General features: G+C 67.4%; 1 protein-coding gene across 5 annotated transcripts; it reads left to right on the forward strand.

The window, feature by feature from the left end:
- The first annotated feature begins 330 nt into the window (after window positions 1-330).
- Window positions 331-8,521, forward strand: LOC143169749 (CYFIP-related Rac1 interactor A-like). Of its 5 annotated transcripts, XM_076357337.1 has the most exons (13): window positions 331-485; window positions 3,312-3,396; window positions 3,718-3,842; window positions 5,354-5,433; window positions 5,943-6,064; window positions 6,142-6,247; window positions 6,454-6,590; window positions 6,772-6,849; window positions 6,971-7,087; window positions 7,199-7,278; window positions 7,369-7,495; window positions 7,718-7,788; window positions 7,905-8,521. In XM_076357337.1, the coding sequence occupies exons 1-13, from the start codon at window positions 334-336 to the stop codon at window positions 7,966-7,968; spliced, it is 1,344 nt and encodes a 447-aa protein (XP_076213452.1). In that variant the 5' UTR covers window positions 331-333; the 3' UTR covers window positions 7,969-8,521. The 5 variants fall into 5 exon arrangements, with proteins under 5 accessions (XP_076213452.1, XP_076213454.1, XP_076213455.1 ...); XM_076357339.1 differs by lacking the exons at window positions 331-485; window positions 3,718-3,842 and having other exon boundaries at window positions 3,330-3,396; XM_076357340.1 differs by lacking the exons at window positions 331-485; window positions 3,718-3,842; window positions 5,354-5,433 and adding an exon at window positions 3,944-4,024 and having other exon boundaries at window positions 3,336-3,396.
- The last annotated feature ends 2,765 nt before the right edge of the window (window positions 8,522-11,286 follow it).

Consider the following 11,286-nt stretch of genomic DNA (forward strand, 5'->3'; position numbering starts at 1 on the left):
GAGATGGGGGCTGGGGTGAAGCACTGCTGTCCATGGGCTGGGGCAGGAGCAAAGGAAAATTTGGGGCCTCCCTCCCCCTGCTCGGAGTGGGCTGCGGGCACTTGGGCTGCCGGGGCTGTGCGGGGCTGGCTCCGCCGCGGGGGGGGGCACAGGGACCCGCTCGGTGTCACCGCGTCCCCCAAAAGCAGGGAGGAGCACCCCAGTGGGACCCAGAGCCCTCTCCCAGGCAGGCCGCAGAGGTTTGCCGGTCGGCACGCAGGGGGTTAAGCATCCCCGTCTTCCTCACACTTGAGACGTCACCGTCACCAGTGGCTTGGGGGGGGCCGGGGGGCTATGGTGGTCTTTGTGGTGCATTCGGCAGCTGGCGCAGGGCGGCTCACGCACGCGGCGGGCGGCTCTTCCCCGACACCCCGCGCTCCGGCAGCATCCGCAGACAACCGGCAGCGGCCACCGCCTGCCAGCGCCTCGAGCTCCCCACCGCCACGGTGAGCACAGCCGCCACGGGGGACGGGGACAGGGATGCCACCAGGCCTGAGAGCAGGGTGGGGGGCTGTGGCAGGCGCTGACTGTCTCCCCCGGGGACCCAAACCGGTAGTGGCCCCTCACAGGGGCCACTCTCTCCCATTGCACCCTGAGTCCGGTGCACCCAACGCTCGCTGGGTGCCCCCAGGACTGGAGGTGATGGGGTGGGTGCAGACCCCCCTGGGATGCTGCAGCCCCGCGGTGGCCCTGGGTGGGTGCAGGTGCATGGCTGGGTGCTTGCCCGCGCCGGCTGGGTGCTGCGGCTCCGCTCCTCGGCAGCCCTGCGGTAAATCCTGCCGCTTGCCTGCAGCCGCAGCAAGGCAGACGGGAGACCCCCAGCCCCCCACCGGCCCCGCTCCGGGGGGCTCAGCCCCGTGGGGGGACTCACACCTCCCTCTTGCCAGGGAGGTCCCCAAACCGGGGGGGTGGGTGACAGCCTCGGGAAGCCCCAACCCCACCCTGGGCAGGGCTGGGGGTGCCCTGGCTCATCCTGGGGCAGGATCTGGCCCCAGCACCCGGGTTCCCGCGATAAGGTGTCCCCCATGAAAAATCCTCCAAGCACCATGCGTCCGTCCCTGCAATGGCTGCGGCGATGCCCGTGTGGCCATAGGTGGGGGCAGCGGCAGGAGGGGCTCGGCGGCAGCAGCGGCGGGCACCGGGCCCGGCACCCAGCGGGCATCCAGTGGGCGGGGGGGGACGTGGGGTGCAGAGCCGAGCCAAGGGGAGGGGGCACCCAGCCCCCAGCCGGGGGTGCGGCACTGCACCAGGCTGCGGTGCCCACAGAGATGCTGTGCCGGCAGCAAAGGGGCACAGCCCCAAAACGGCCCCGGGTGACACGGGGATGGCCTGATCCGTGGGCACTGCTACCTCTTCGGTGTGGCCAGCCTGGGCACCACCAGCTGGGGGGGGGAGCGATGCTCCTGGGTGCAGGATTTGGCCCTTCCTGGAGTGGCAGGGGGGTTTCACTCCGTCGGCTGGGATGTCCCCATGGAGGTGACACCCACCGTGGGGTCCCTGTGGGGCAGGATGCTAGGGGGGATCGGGGAGAGGCGGAGGAGCAGAGAGAGGAGCAGGTGCTGGAGCAGGGCTGGGGTGCGGGGAGGCCACCGCAGGGAGGGACAAAATCCGGGGCCACCTCGGGTGTGGCTTGGGGGGGGGACCCCGCTGCCTCCAGCCCCGCGCCACTCGCGGGCAGCCCTCCTCCAGCAGCGCACCCCTCTGTGAGAGCGGTCCCGGGATGGGGTGTCTTTCCTGGTGGATTTGGGGTGCGCAGTTCCCCCGGTTTGGCATCGCGGCGATGGGCAGCCCACAATGGAGGGAGCCCCTTGCCCTCCTCAAGAGCCACCCGGGGCGGAACGTGCCGTGGCTCCCAGGGCCAAGGGCCACCACAGGGCGTAGGCACCTGGGCCAAGGAAATGGTGCAAATCAGGCACTGAACCCCAAGCAGAGCTGCCCCGCCAGGCCGGGGGGCTGCAGCGATCCCCATCCTCCCACCCGGCACCGAACCCCCATGCCATGGCTCAGGCCTCGTGCTGGCGCATCCCCACGCCAGGGACCACAGGGACGTGTCTGTGCCCCCTCCCTGGGCACAGGCAGAACTCAACAGTGACAAATCCCAGCTCCAAGCTGCCTGTCAAGGACAACCGTGGTGCGGGCATGAGGACGCCTGCACGCCGATCACAGCATTTATGCAAATCCCTGAGCGGTGCGGGTACAAGTCTCCCACCTGGCTGGCTGCCTGGGGCACCCCAGAGTCCCCCCAGCACCACCCCACGGAGCCCAGCACCCCTCCAAAACACCCCAGCACCCAGTGGGATGAACCCCAGGGTCACTGCGCCGGGACAGCCCTGGGCATCTTTATGCCCCACCGCAGGGTACAAGCACCCACCACACGTGGGGAAACCGAGGCAGGGGTGTGCGGTGCGGAACATGGGTGCCCTGGCTCCCCCAAAGCAGCTTGCATTTCGGCATCGGGCTGGTGCATCCCATGGAGCCTCAGTGTAAAGCCACAACTTACCGGGCCCAGGAAGAGGAGGAGGAGGAGGAGGAGGAGGAGGAAGGCAGAGCCATCACTGTTGATGCCGAGGGGCTGCACTGGGGTTGAGCAGGGAGCACTGGGCTGAGGGGCAGCAGCCCCATCCCAGGCATGAGGTCGCCCCATCCCTCCCTGCCACTGCTGCCTCCTCCAGCTCTCCCTCTCCCCTCCCCAGCCATGTTAATTAAACCCAAGCGCTTAATTACAACCTGCTGGATCCCGTGGCTCCTTCCCAGAGCCCGCTAACACCATGGGGCCAACCCTGACCCCCTCACATCCCCGTAGGAAATGTGGGGGGTGGGGGAACCAGGGGAGCATCCTGGCGCCTGCGGGATTTGGGTTGCAGCTCGTCAGCGGCATAAAGGGATCTTCATGCAATGCCCGGAAAAGAGCAAACCCAGCCAGCAGCACTGGGAAAGTCATGCCGGGGGGGGGTCTTGGCCTCTCCAAGGAGGATGGGGACAGATGGCTTGGCCCCGGGGTTGTCCCCAAGCTGGCGGGTCCCCTGAGGGGTGCGGAGGGAAGGGGATGCTCAGCCGGTGCCTGGCGAGCTCCCAGCGACACCGGCTGCTGGCAATAAAAAAATAATTGAGGCAAATAAGGTGAAGGCTGGCGGTGGCGTGCGGGGCTGCGAGCCAGGGCGGGGGGAGCCAGCGTCCCACCGCGTTTCCCCTCCTGGTCGCCCACTGGCGGGTCCCCGGGGCGGGGAGGTGCCCGGCGGGGCAGCCTGACCCTCTCACCCTCCTGCCCGCAGGTCCCCGCCGGCCCATGAAGTGATTCAGGTGGGTGGAACAGCCCCTGCTCCTGCCGTAGCCACCGCCGCCACACCAGGCACCGAGGTAAGGACCCGGGGCCGTGGCCATGGGGTGGGTGGGATGCTCCAGCGTGGACGCCAGACCCCCAAACCGGGTCTGTGGGGCAGAAATCCCAACTGGGGTCTTCCCCTGTCCATAGGGGATGCCCAGCCCCATCTCCTGGGGGAATTGGCACGACCCCACGGGGGTCGCCTGGGGCAGCCCCCATTCCCCGGCCGAGAGCGGGTGGCTGGGGCAGAGGAACCGGGGCGCCTTGGGGGAAGCGGCACAGCCAGGAGCGCCCACAGGAAGCGCGACACTTGCAAACCCGCACCCCGCTTCCCTCCCCGCCTTGGCAAACGGCAGCGGCAGAAGTGCCGGGGAGAGCCGCCACGTTTCAGCAGACGCTCACACCCGTGTGCCCCAGCCGGGAGGGTGCGGGCTGGGGACAGCAGGGCCGTGGGGTGCGGAGCCCAGCGGGACGGGCGCAGGTAGGTGCCGCGGCAGCGGCAGCGGTGGGGGCTCGGGCGTGCCGGGGTGTCCGGCCGGCGGCGCCGGTGCTGTTCCACTCTGTTCTGTTTCTCTCGCTCAGGTCTGCTGGCCATGGGCAACCTGATAAAGGTATTGGGCAAAGATTTAGAAAACTGTCCTCATTTTTTCCTGGATTTTGAAAGTAAGTCCCATGAGCAGGGCGGGCGCGGGAAGGGGGCCGGGGCCGCCACCGCGTCTGCTCTCTGGAATATGGGGACAGGCACAGTGTCCCCGAGCAGCCCCGTGTCCCCAGGTGCCTCGGGGCAGTCCTGGACGCGCCCCACAAAGGGCTGAGTGGGGCAGGGGAGCGGGACCCCGAGAGATGCCCCATCCCTGAAAGCACAGGGAGATGTCCCCGGCCGAGTGGCGGGGATGGGGGATACGTCCCAGCAGCAGGACCTGGCCCGTGAGGACCTAAGGCACGTGCCCGCTGTCATTAGAGTCGGTACCGGGTGACCATGTGGCACGTCCCCTGCCACCACCACGGCGGGGACAGCCTGGAGGCTGGGGATGCCAGGGAAGGAGGAGGGAAGGATCCGTGCCGCCTGCCCTGCTGGGAGGGGGAGCACGGTGATCGCAGCCTGCTCCCGAGGGATGGGAATTGGGGACCCCGGTCCAGCCCGAGGGACCTGCCCCAGCTTCTCGCTGGCCTGGGCTAACTGGGACAGGAGAGCATGGCTTGTGGACCTCCCAGGCTGGACACAGGGGCGTACGGGAGATGGTGGCCGCCACGGTGGGGTGCCAGACCCGACACAGCCCCGTGGCCCCCCCCTTCCTTCCTCTCCCCCTCTTCCTCCCGGGGCACAGCTCAGAGCAAGAGCGAGGGGGGGTAAAAATAGTGCAGCAGCAACCGCTCGCCCCAGCCCCAGCCCCGGCGGGGCGAGGCCATGCTCAGCTCACCGCACCGCCTCCGGCACCGGCACATCCCAAAATAGCTGGGGCTGGGGTGTGGGGCTGGGGTCACGCAGCCACCCCGCTCCGACGGCGAGGGACCTTCCCAGATCCTCATGGGTCCTTTGAGGCAGCACAGCCTTCGCCCACCTGCAGCCCCCTCCGCAGCCCCCCCGGCACGGGGACAGGGCTGTGGGGACTCCCCAGGACCCCCTGTTTCGGGGCTGGCTCCGCAGCTAGAGGGGGGGACGCCTGTAGCCAAGACTTCGGGGACTCGCTCACCGCTTCGCCCTCCTCGCCGGAGCCCGGCGGCTCTCTCCTCCCTTCGCTCCTTCCTCTCCATCACCCCATCTGCCAGCGCTCATCACCATCGGGGAGGGGGGGGAAGAGGCTGCAGCCCCAGGGCCGGGAGCAGCCGCGGGGTCACCGCCGGCCTGCCGGGAGTGCCTCGAGCCCCCGGGGAGCAGCGGGGGGAGGACGGGGGCTCTGGCCGCTGCCGGCCGCTGCCCGCAGCCCAGCACCTCTTCCCCGAGCACCACCTCACCATCATGCTTTTTTCCTCTTGTTTCTTCTCTTGCAGGTTTCACATGGGGAACCTTCTTAAAGTGTTGACTTATAACGAACTTGACCAAGGCCCTAATTTTTTCCTTGACTTTGAAAGTGAGATGGGATTTTTATTTTCCTTTTTTGTTTCGTACTTATTCTGAGTTCCACATCCACGCCATTTTGAGTTCTCGTACCCGTCGCCCATCGCATCGCGCCCATCCCAGACGTCCTCCCCCTACCTTCGCCGTCCGGGGGTCTCCCCGGGGAGGGTGGGCCGCGGCCACCGGAGCAGACCCATGGCCGGGGGCTATCACTCCGCACCTCTTCCCCGGGGCAGTTTGCAGCCTGTTGGGGCCAGCCCGGGGCTGGGGGCTGCTCGGGGACCCCCGTGAGCAGGACCGTGGTCGCAGGGCAGCCAGGACTCACCCCCCACCTTCCCCCCCCTCCACGGCTTGGCTCAAGCTCGGGCAAGGAGACGGACCGGGGGGAGAAACCTGCCAGGAAGGGCTGCGAGCTGGCGGGAGAGCCGTGAGTTGGGGTGCTGGCACCCCACTCCAGCTCTCGCCGCCCGGGGCCCCGCTCAGAGCCCTCCGGGTTTCTCTCCCCGGGGTGCTGCCCTGCAGATGCGCAGCCGACGGAGGCCGAGACGGCGGTGTGGAACCAGGTGAACGCCGTGCTGGAGGAGGCGCAGGCCGTCCTGGCTGAGCTGCAGTCCTACACCGGTGCTGGGCAGGAGATCCGAGAGGTGGGTGCAGCCCCGGCGCCCGCTGCCCACCCACCCACCATGGCTTGGGACAACTGTTGGCGCTCTCCCCGCCACAGGCCATCCAAAACCCCGGGGACCTGCGGCTGCAGGAGAAGGCCTGGAGTGCCGTCTGCCCCCTCGTCGCCAAGCTGAAGCGCTTCTACGAGTTCTCCCTGCGGCTGGGTGAGCGCCCCGAGCCCCTGTCCCCCTTCCCCGCATCCCCCCATTGCATCCTGCATCCCTCCCTGGATGCAGGAACGGGGCAGGTTGGGGGGGAGCCCTGGCCATGGGGTGTGCTCAGGTACGGATGCCGTGCTGCCCCGTGCCTCAGTTTCCCCCTGGGGAGGTGCACAGGAGCAGGAGGGGGACCAGCAGTGCTTCGTCCCCAGAGAACGCCCTGCGGAGCCTGTTGGAGGCCCTCACCAGCCCCCCGTACGCCCCGACCCAGCACCTCGAGCGGGAGCAAGCCTTAGCCAAACAGTTTGCCGAGATCCTCCACTTCACCCTCAGCTTCGATGAGCTCAAGGTACCTCCCCATACCCCCTGAGTGGGACGAGGGCTGGGGGGGCCCGCAGGGTCCCCACGCTGGGACCATGCAAAAGCTGTGAGCCAGTGCAATCCCTTGGGACCTTGGGAGGCTCGCCCCGGGCACACGGAGCCAGCCGTGGCCCCCACCCCAGCCCCTAACGCGGGACTCCCCTCCGCAGATGACCAACCCCGCCATCCAGAACGACTTCAGCTACTACAGAAGGACCATCAGCCGAAATCGCATTAATAACCTGCAGGTGAGAGGACAATGCTCTTCCCCCCAGCCCCGGGACGGCCTCCCCCAGGGGGGTCGCAGGACTGGGGGACGGTTCAGGGGGGGTCGGCCACCCCAATGGTCCCCATCATCCCACCCCACAGCTGGATGCGGAGAGCGAGGTGAACAATGAGATGGCCAACAGGATGTCCCTCTTCTACGCCGAGGCCACCCCCATGCTCAAAACGCTCAGCAATGCCACCACCAAGTTCGTTTCGGAGGTGAGCGAGGCCAGGGGGGACCCTCGGGGCAGGGGGAAGCCCCCCCTCCGGCCCCGGCACCGTGCGGGGATCAGGAGGAGAAAACGGCAGCCGGGACCTGTTGGGTTTCAGAACAAGACCCTTCCGATTGAGGACACGACCGACTGCCTGAGCACCATGGCCTGCGTCTGCAGGGTGATGCTGGAGACCCCGTGAGTACCCGGCACGGGGCAGGGGAGCATCTCGGTGCCAGGGTCCCTCTGCTGCCCGCCCGGGCTCAGCCAGCCCCTCTCCTGGCGCAGGGAGTACCGGAGCCGCTTCACCAACACCGAGACCCTCCTCTTCTGCATGCGGGTGATGGTCGGCGTCATCATCCTCTACGACCACGTCCACCCCGTGGGGGCCTTCGCGAAGACCTCCAAGATCGATGTGAGTGGCCGTGGGGGGTCACAGCCGTCCCGCTCATCCCAATGCAGCTGTGATGTCTGGGGGGTCCCTCTCCCTGGATGTCCCCTGTGGGAACATCTCTGTCTGAGCTGGTCCAGAGGGGAACTCATCCCTCCGAGCACTGAGGAGGAGGATGGGGAGGAAGGGGAGCAGCCCCCCACAGCACGTCCAGGCGCTCACTGCCTCTCTCACTCCCCCCACCAGATGAAAGGCTGCATCAAAGTCTTGAAAGACCAACCCTCAACCAGCACCGAGGGGCTCCTGAATGCACTGAGGTGAGCCGGGGGGGCGGGGGACACGGGGGGGACCTGGCGTCCCCCGCCGGTGCTGTGGGATGGCGGTGGTGGGGGGGGTTGGGGTGCCGTGGGGTGACCGTCCCCTCTCCGTCCAGGTACACCACTCGGCACCTCAACGACGACACCACATCCAAACAGATCCGGGCCCTGCTGCAGTGAGCGTGGGGCGGCTGCCAGAGCCACCCCGACCTCGCGCATGTCACCGTGTCACCTACGCCCATGACCATACCGCTCATTTTGTACAGAGGAAAAAGGGACAATAAGAAATACACAGAAATACAAAAAAAAAATCAAAACGGCCCAAGGCCACCCCCCACGCGCTCCTGCCCCCCCTTCCCACTCCCACCCCCCAAATCAGCACCCAATTACTGGACACAAGGTGCGGGTGGCACCGCGGGGACACCGCGCGGGGGGTGCTGGGGTCGGGCAGGATGGACCCAGGCAGGGATGCGCCAATGGGGCCGGTGCCTGCAATACGGGGGCACTTTGGGGAGGGGGGAAAGGGGCAGGTGTCGCCCCTGTCCCCATCCTTGTCCCCGAGCATCCGGCTGCGGAGGAGGAGGAATAAACATCCCTGCAGATCTGCACTGACTCTGGTGGAAACGGCTCAGTCTCACCTGGTAGATTTTTAATATGAGCAATTAAATCTCCACTCACCTCTTCTTTTCTACATTTTTTTTGGGGTGTGAAATAAAATCACATTTAATCTGTTCGTGGCCGGAGCGGGGCCATCTCTGCTGTGTCCCATCCCGCGCCGCACCGGCTGGAGGCACCCAGATCACTGTGCCCAGCCCTCGCTGGCCCCGGGGCCCCGTCTGTGACACCCCGGGGACTGCACCCTGCCAGGGACCACGTCGTTCCCCCCCCCGTGACACCCTGGGGACCCATCTCCCAGCCATGTCTCAGCCCCACTGTGACACTGCCAGTGACCAGGAGCTCCTGGAGCAACTACGGCCCAGGGCTGGCCCCCAGGGTGGCCCCCCATGATGGGGCCGCCCCCCCCGGCTGCGCCCGAGCCAGCCCATCCAGGGCACCCTCCTGCCCCAGCGCCTCAGCAGCTGCAGACTGGGAGGACTGGGAGGCTGCTGGAGGCCATGGCGGGCTGCCACGGGGCCCGTGCCTTTGCCGGCAGATGGCCCTGTGACACCGTGACAAAGCAGCCCCAGCGGCCCCCCTCGTGCCAGCCCCACCGTGGGGGGACCCACTCGGCCTCGTCCCCCCCTACCCGCAGCCCCCCAAGGTGGGGGAGGCCCCGAAAGAGCACCCTGCAGTGCAGGGCCCTGTGCCAGCCCTTGGCGGGGGCTGCATCACCCCCCCACAGGGACACCCCAGGGCTCCCCCCGCCACGGCCACGCTCCCGGGGCACGGGGCCAAGTTCCCTGGGGTTTGGCGTCCCGCCAGCCGGACGGTGCTCTCCTTCCCGCGGCCTTTCCCGCCAGGTGGCTGCAGGCAGCAGCCAGCACTGCCAGCCCCCCCCCCCCTCGCTGCCCCGCACAGCCCCCCACACTGCCGGGTGACAATGGGCACCCCGTATGTGACACCAGCACCCCAGAGCCCTCGTGCAGGGTGGCTCCCTGGTGGCATGCCCATGCCTCAGTTTCCCCACCTGCGCAATGGGTAACGACCGCTGCTTCGCGGGCATGCTGGAGGGCACATGGGGAGGGTCCCCACAGCCCCCTGGGCTCCGGACCCCCCCAATGAATTGCTCAGGGTGCCAACATGGGGACACCCATCCTGCCCACCTGCCCACCGCAGCCCGGCTCAGCCTCCTTGTCCCCAGACCTTCATGGGCACCCACCAGCACCCCCCAGCCATGGCAGTCCCGGCGTTTGCGGGCAGCACAAGAAGGGGACAAAGAGGGGGGAAAACCTGGCAGCCCCCAGCCCTTCGGATACCGGCATTTCCTGGGCCCGGTGCCAGGATCCGGCCGCGCACACCCAGGCTTTGCCGCCAAAGCCGCCGAACTCCCGCGCGGTGCAGGACGCACACGCTTGTTGCACAACCTCGGCCAACAGCTCCTTTTATTTTTAGGCTCTTGCGACACAGCTTCCCCGCAGCCTGCCCAGAATGCTGCCGAGGCACCGGATGGGCCACGGGATCCGAAATGCCTTGCCCTGCTCCCAGCCCTGGCAGCTCTCAGAGCAACTCCATGCACCAGCCGTGCCTCAGTTTCCCCATCAGTTACCTTCACCCACCAGCCCTGCGATGGCAGCAATGCCAGCCAGCCGTGCCGATCCCGAGGGCTCTCTCCCGCCGAGCCCATCACCCAGGGCTTCATTAAATCCCCTCCGTGCTCCGCAGCACAACAATCCCACCTGGGAACTGAAGATGAGGCGAGGACACAGCTTGGTTCGGTGGCTGCAGCTGCCGTGTGTCTGCAGGAGCCACCGTCCCCACGTGACACTGTCCCCCAGCCCATCCAAGACACTGGGGCAGGATCATCCCCCCCAGTGTGGGAACTGGGGTGGGAAGAGCCGGGACAGCGTCACCACCCAGGACTTCCAACGGGAGTTAAGGGACAGCCGGATCCTTTAAACCCACCAGCGAACACAGGCACAGACACCAGCTGGTCACCGGTGCCGGGCGAGATGGCAGCTGTGCCACGGTGCCCCCATGCCGGCCTGCTCCTGGCGCAGAGCCGCAGCCCGGCCGCCCATAACGTCCCCCCTGGCCCCCCGCGGTGCTGCCTCTTCCTTACAAGGGGAGGGCTAAGGCCAAACTTGTGCCATGTCTGTGGCTTCAGCCCCGGCTGTCCCCTGCGCAGCACCCTGCGGGGCAGAGCAGGCGGCACATCCCACCCCAGGGAAGGGCAGCACCGCACGGATGAGAAATTTCCTGCAGGATGAGCAGATCGGAGCATTTTACAGCCAAAACGTGGTAAGAAAAGGGAACCAAGAGGTGGAGGAAACAGAAGCAAGCACAAGTCCTCGAACATCACGGACAGATGCCGGATCTGAGATCAGCAAAGGGGTTTTGGCTGCTTTGAGCTCTGGGGATGGCGGCCACAGGCGAGAGCAGGGGGGTTTGGCCAGCCCAACCTTCCTGCATGGGCAGCGACCCGGGGCCAAGCTCGATGCGGTGCCGTGGAAGGGGCTGGTGGAAGGCTGGAGGCAGTAAGCGATGGGGATGCAGATGGTGGGATGCCGCCCGTGTACCTCTCGCTGCCAGAAACAAGGATTGGGCCTGCGCTGGCTGCCACGACCCCTGCGCTCCTCCCGGGGGGGGGGGGTGTCCCCTGGGACCTGCGTCACCAACTCTGCCCAGCACCCAGCCCTGCCGGTGGCCAGGGACAGGAGCCTACCCCAGCACCATGCCAAAACGCCAGTGTCCAGGTGAGGGGACTCCTCTGAGGACAGGCAACGCCACGGGGACGATGCCCCACCAGCGAGGGCACGGGTCTCTTCCAAGCTCTCCAGCTGCGATGCTCAGCCGGGCCAGGGTGCCGAGGACTTTAACTGATGGTGAGCCAAGCCACGC

The sequence above is a fragment of the Aptenodytes patagonicus genome, chromosome 21, assembly GCF_965638725.1.
Source record: "Aptenodytes patagonicus chromosome 21, bAptPat1.pri.cur, whole genome shotgun sequence".
NCBI classification, from domain to species: Eukaryota; Metazoa; Chordata; class Aves; order Sphenisciformes; family Spheniscidae; genus Aptenodytes; species Aptenodytes patagonicus.